The sequence below is a fragment of the Sinocyclocheilus rhinocerous genome, unplaced genomic scaffold, assembly GCF_001515625.1.
Source record: "Sinocyclocheilus rhinocerous isolate Xijiao unplaced genomic scaffold, SAMN03320098_v1.1 scaffold4159, whole genome shotgun sequence".
Classification (NCBI taxonomy): domain Eukaryota; kingdom Metazoa; phylum Chordata; class Actinopteri; order Cypriniformes; family Cyprinidae; genus Sinocyclocheilus; species Sinocyclocheilus rhinocerous.
In genome coordinates, this window is record NW_015645145.1 from 137654 (window position 1) to 144699 (window position 7046).

At 35.9% G+C, this 7046-nt stretch overlaps 1 protein-coding gene across 1 annotated transcript; it reads left to right on the forward strand.

Annotated features, from left to right (window-relative positions):
- The first annotated feature begins 1159 nt into the window (after window positions 1-1159).
- On the forward strand, window positions 1160-3170 carry LOC107705854 (putative gustatory receptor clone PTE03). The gene is made up of 2 exons (XM_016509359.1): window positions 1160-1239; window positions 2357-3170. Exons 1-2 carry the CDS (start codon window positions 1160-1162, stop codon window positions 3168-3170), a joined length of 894 nt encoding a protein of 297 aa, XP_016364845.1.
- The last annotated feature ends 3876 nt before the right edge of the window (window positions 3171-7046 follow it).

Here is a 7046-nt window from a genome sequence, read left to right on the forward strand (position 1 = left end):
ATTAAATAAAAAGCGTCCCCGCACAAACCTCTACCTCCGCCAGTAGAACCTCAATTTCAGACTAGGTAAAGTTTTTTTTTCTTTGTGCTCGTCATTCTCAAGCATAAAAATTTTGATATTGGCGTGTGCTCTTTTATATGGTAATGATATTAATTAGGGGGCGTTTACAAGGCGGAGATCTGACACCAGTCAGCTGCGCACAATTTCAAGATCATTTGCGATTTATAAATGTCACATCTGGAAGAGAGGCGTACGCACGTGTTTTTGTGCGCATGTTCGTTTTCTCTGAATCGCACTTATGCACTTTTGAGAAATGATCTTAGAACAAATTTAGGACGGTTTATACGCAACATTTTATAAATGAGGCCCCTGGGGTTGGGTTAGGCGACAGAACAGGGATCTCCAACCCTGCTCCTGAAGAACTACCATCCTGCAGACTTCAGTTCCAACCCTGCTCCAACACACCTGCCTGTAATTGTCAAGAAACCCTGAACACCTTGATTAGCTGGTTCAGGTGTGCTTGATTGGGGTTGGAGTTGAAATCTGCAGGATGGTAGCTCTTCAGGAGCAGGGTTGGAGACCCCTGTATTGGAAAATCTCATTAACCTGATATAATAACAATCACAGACAGCAAACAGTGTCAGCCCAGATCTGGCCCCATCTGGCCCGCATGGATTTCACGCAGGCCAGATGTGGGCCGGATCTGGGCCAACACTATGTTGCTGTCTGGGATGGTAGTCAATGAGATGTCGTCACTAATATAGTGAAGCATACATGAGTATTTGTGTCACAAAGGTGTTGAATGTAGGTCTATCCACGGTCTTATTTGACTAATTTTTGTAAGTCCAGTAGAAGGACATTGGAAACAATGTGTAACAACTTCAGCCATGATTTTTTTTTATTTTCTTACATCAAATGTTGAGCAAAGTTCTATTAAAAATATACTTTTGCATTATATATAATATTCCATTTGCCGTACTGTAGTGTGCTCTTTGTGTGTGCTGTCTCATAATGGTTAGTAAACAATAAATGATTCATCCAGTAATAAAGAACTTGTCATGATCATTCTATTGCGAAAATAAAAAGGAAACCCTGCTATACTTAGGAACCAAAAGCTTGTGCCTGCATTGTGGGCCTGGTGCTAATGCGTGCCATTGGGATGTGGCAGATATGCCTGCTGCTGGAAACTGAAGGAGGGGCCTGCACTGCTGACCTGACTGCTAGTCATCCTCCTTCCTGGTATTTGCTGGACATTTTCATATGTGGGCCACAAACTGGTCAATAAATAAAATCATGCCACTGTGGTGACACTGATGGACAAGCAGAAATATGAGAGAGAATATTGCAAAGTTTTTGTGACAAAGTCCTTGCTGCTGGTATACATATGTATAGTTGATATATTGTATAACATGTCCATGGACATATTTATCCAAGATTCTGGAATTGTATTTTTTTTTTAGAAATTCCACATAGTCTAAGCAATTAGCATGAGCTCATAAAAGTTGCATAAATAATAATTATTACAAAAAAAAAAAAGCTTTTAAAAGGGGTCATATGACGCGATTTCAATTGTTCCTTTCTCTTTGGAGTGTTTTAAGCTCTTGGTGCATAAAGAAGATCTGTAAAGTTGCAAAGACTAAAGTCTCAAATCCAAAGAGATATTCTTTATAAAAGTTAAGAGTCAACCACGCCTACCTAAAACGGCTCGTTCTATATACGGTATAGTAAAAACTAAGAGTAAAAATCAGGGAAATAATACTGTACAACATGTAATGTAGACATCTTTATGTAACAATGTTACAGCAATAATATATTTCAGAGGACATGTGCAGTCTTGTAGATAAATGTTTCACTGTACAACATCTGCTCCTGTTTCTGGCAACTCCATAAACCATGCAACTTCTCTTTAATTTTAATAATATCTATAGTCTTGTAAACTTATAAAGTCTTGTAAGTATGTAAAACCTATAAAGTATGTAGTCTTGCAAACATATAAAACAGAATTGTGTGACAATAAGCGCTTCCTCCATCTTTGATTTTCAGCAAAGAGGTAAATTTGTGACACTTTATGCTTCACACGTCTGGTCACACGTCTTCTCAGCATACACATTGTCAGATCACCAAACAAACTTTTAACCCTCTTAGCGCCAAAGTCGCAAAATTGCGACAAGACGCCATACTTAATCAAAAAGACTGTAGTTCCTAATATGGTGTAATATCTCATTTGTATTCCCTACCACTAGATGGCAGACATGTAGTACTTCGATTCTAGACCAAAATTACGTCACCTTCCTATTCAAAGTGTTTGAGGAAATAGCAGAGCAAGTGAGCTTTCGTGTCATTGATGCGGAAGCAGTTCAGTTCATTTCACTATAATCTCATATAAGAAGCTTCACGAGCCGATGTATATGTTTATATGCAATTTGTGTATAAATGCACTTTATGGCACTGCTGGATTCTACCCTAAATTCATGTATGATTTATTAGCTGAAGATCATGTGATTTCTTATTCTGGATGTATGATTCAGATATTTGTCATTTATTCATTTGCCCTGTGTGAAATTTCAACATTAACGGTAATGGCATATGACAGGTATGTGGCAATATGCAGACCACTGGAGTATCATTCAGTAATGACAAATCAGAAGGTTCTTGAATGGATCCTTTTATGCTGGCTGGCCCCCATTTTTTTCATCTCTGTTCTAATTGTATTAACAGCTAGACTCACTTTATGCGGCTCTACTATTGAAAAGTTATATTGTGAGATTTGGGCAGTTGCAAAACTTTCTTGTTTTTCTACAACAGTAAATAATGTGTTTGGGTACACTGTTATTCTTGTATACATCGGCCATGGTGTATTGATATATTTCTCCTATTTTCAGTTGATACAAAACTGCATTAAGTCAATAGAGGGCAGGCGCAAATTTATACAAACATGTGTTCCACATTTGCTTTCACTGATCAACGTGACTATTGCATTTTTGTTTGATGTACTGTACAGTCGTTATGGCTCAAAGAATCTGCCACAAGGTGTGCGTAATTTTATGGCCCTGGAATTCCTACTCATACCACCCATTTTAAATCCTCTTATTTATGGATTAAATCTGACAACAGTACGTCAGCAAGTTATTCGACTGTTTTTCAAGAAAAAAGTAGGAATATCTAAGTGACTATTTCAGTAATTCAAAAGACTCAACACTTTCTGTGTTTTAGAATGCTTGTTGGTTTAATGGAGTGCCCCAGTTAACCACAGTGAAATCTGCAATGCACACCCCTAACTGGCCTATTGGTTTTATAAAAGTATGGCAGCACCTTAATAATTACAATAAAGATTTTTTTCTACAGATGATTTGTGACATGGTACATCAATATTTAATTAAATTCACGTTCATCCATGACTATCTGTTTTACAGTTTTCAGCTGTTTTACAGCCAGAAATATTGTTATATAATCTGTGGTTTGTGATTGTAGGATTTGTTTTTGTATGCTATTACAAATGTTCATGATTCAAAAATCAATTAATTTTGTTGCTAACATTTTAAAAGCTCTACACCGTGGCTTTTTTTGCTAAGAAACAACTTAACTGAACATTTTAAGGCACTATCTTTTATTTAAATGTCCAGTGAGGAAAATATATGAATGCATAGCTTTATGTAATACACTTTGTTTACCCAAGTAATTTCTCCTTAAAAAAAAAAAAAAAATAAAATAATAAGAATAATTATGTAGCAAGGGATACATAATATGTAATCCAGTAATGAAAATCTAAGAGAAACCTTCACATTTTTGGGAGCATTCTTGTCAAAGGCACCCAAAAGAAGATTTTTGTTTTCCAGATATATTTGTATTCACTTCCTGTCTATTCATAAACTGAGAGAAATATAATGTCTTATGTGGAGCACCTGCAGGAATGGATTGAGAATGACAAGGCTCACAGGGAACACTGCTTAGCGTCATGCACAAGGACATACTATACAGAAATGTAACTGATATGATTTTACTGTTCAAAAATTGTAAATCATAAAGCGTTTGTATGTTCTCCCCATGTTGCTGTGGGTTTTCTATACAGTTTCCCTCACAGTCTGAAGACATGCAGGTCATGTGAATTAGAGATTCTAAACTGCCTGTAGTTCTGGGTATAATGTGTCTGTCTTTCTGTGATTAACTGGTCAACCAGGGTGTTTGTTTGTTTGTTTGTTTATGTCACAGCGTGCTCAACGTACAGTTGAGATGTTTTTTTTGTTTTTTTTTGCTATTGGCATACATCTAACATGTCACATTTTTGTATAGTCTCAAATGAGTGACCTCAGACAAAGATCAAATCAATTATAAAATGTGGTTATATAATTAGGGTAACAGTTTGGCTACTTGGCATGATCCAGTTAGCTACTGACTGTATATGTTATAGCCATCTTACTGCTAACCAACAACTGTCTTCTTAGGGTGATAGTCATGAAATTGGGAGCTTTGCCCCGCATCTCACAAGACGTAATCAGTGTCCCGCATTTTACGTCTGTATGTTTTTTTTTTCTTCCCTGAAATTACAATACCACAATAAATCATAAAATACTAAAAAGATTGGCATTTAAAAATACATTTGCACAGCTGTCATTTTCTAACTAGAGTGGGGAAACAACCAGCCAACGCATTCTATTTAGTAGACTAAATAGGTCCCGTAAAGTAAAAGTACATTATATAATTCGAATGGCCACACAATTAAGCTAAATTTATTACTGCTGTTGCGAATAAAGTGAAAATGAAAAGTGGAGATCTGCTTTATATTTATTTTGACACATTTTTTACAGTGTTGGGCATTATAACCAATCACAGAAGATTATGTTGTGCTTATGAATGCAATGGCCAATCAGAGGCATTCAGATTAGTCATCGCTGAAAGAAGTTTTGTTCAGCGCATGTACTCGCCAGTGTTGGTGAGTAACTAGTTACATGTAACGGAGTTACGTAATTTAATTACAAAATAAATGTAACTGTAATCAGTTACAGTTACTAAGAAAACATGTGTAATTAAATTACAGTTACTTATGAAAATGTCAACGATTACAAAGGGGATTACATTTGAATATTTACACACATCCACATACAGATTTAATTGATTTCTTTCCCAAATTGCACTGACTACTCTGAGACACACGGCCCTATAATTTCCGCGATGCGAAAAACACAGACTGGTTCGTAGAATCCAGTCATAAAAACGGAAGGGTAACTTGTAATCTGTAACCTATTACATTTCCAAAGTAACCTTCCCAACACTGGTACTCGCTGACTGAATTCCGCACTTTTGTGAATTCTCTCATAATAAACGAGAGTGCAGATGTACCGTGATATAAGTAAGAGATTCATTTCACAGTGCAGACAGCTTCAATTATTATTATGGGATCTTTGTTTTGGCACTTAAACTCGCACTAGACTGAAGCCAGTCACATACTGTAGTTATTTGATGATGTTCTTTGCTTGCTTTCTGTATATAATTCATTAGCTGTTTGAATAACCGTATAAATAAAAATGCTAATTAGTAACTTAGAAGGTTTTATTAAATTGTGACAACATTAAATATGAATTCAGACGTATTAAAAATATTTCATGACACTCATATCTGGTACTTGCCTAAAAAATTTTATGTGCGTAGTTAATTAGATAACACTAACATTAGGCTACTTTTAGCCTTACCCAAGTTGGTGCACCATCCGCCTATGCTTTACAACTAATGTAAATCAATAATTACATAGTATAATAGTAGTAAATGAATCTCTCACACACGTCTCCCAGAAGATAACATATACTGTCCTGCAACCATTTCATTTTACCACTAGCTGTCTTCCTTAGAGTTTCTAGCTGAGACTTTCAGCTTAAAACCGATTTACAAAACTCTTAAGAACATGTTTTACTAAGGGATTTTTAATGTAAGCGTAAGGCAGGGTTGACCATGTTGCTCTGGATTATGTCCCTTTTTATGAACATGCTCTTTTAATTCATCCTGCTATGATTCGCCACTGGTAATGAAGCAAAGCAGGCAAATAGCAGGAAGGACCGATATACTATATGAAATACAAACACAAAATAATCAGGTAATGGTTACATACCTATGGTTAATTATGTTTAGTTGCCCCTTATCAATGAAACTAATTTGACAGTATATATATAAACCAAATACAAAAATGCAGTAAGCATACTTCAATGGATAAAACAGAAAAAAGGAAGACAATTTTTGTGATTAGGCCAATAACTTATTAAAAGTTTGATGTCATTTTAATATTCCAGTATATTTACTTGGTTGAGATGCAGATTGACGAGCAAGCATGCTTCAATGCAATATAGATGTCCTGAGATCAGGAGCTACTTTCAGTTTGGTGTATTACCCTTGGGTGAAAACTTTACAAATCCTAAAATTAGGAGCAGGCCACCCCTAATTTTTGCTCCTACTCCTAAATTTCCACATTAGAAGTAACTTTTAGCCATATGATTTCTGGTGAATATGGCCCTAGGGATACAGAAAAGGGCCACACAATAACTGGCCCATGTTCCAGTCAATTAATAACATCTAACCAGCCATGAACTAGGACAGAATATCAGTTATCAAGTAAACTTTATCAACACTAAATCTAAGTCACATCTAACCCAATGCCAAAGCAGAATCTCAGCCATAGGCAGGGAAACACACATTCATAACCTATGGATAATTTAGTGCCTTCAAGTATTTTAGTGTCTAAGATGTTTTTTGACTGTAGATGAAATAGCACACATGGGGAAATAATAATAGATCAGCCAGAACTCAAGTTGGGGATCTTGTTGGGTACCCAACAGTGCTACCTACTGAGCCGCTGTGCCACCCTAAACCTCAGCCATTAAAGGGGTCATATGATGTAAAAAAGAACATTATTTTGTGTATTTGGTGTAATGAAATGTGTTTATGCGGTTTAAGGTTAAAAAAACACATATTTTCCACTTACTGTACATTATTATAATTATGGATTATAATGACTTACTGTATACTGTCTTTTTACAAACATAAAACCATGTCTGCATTTG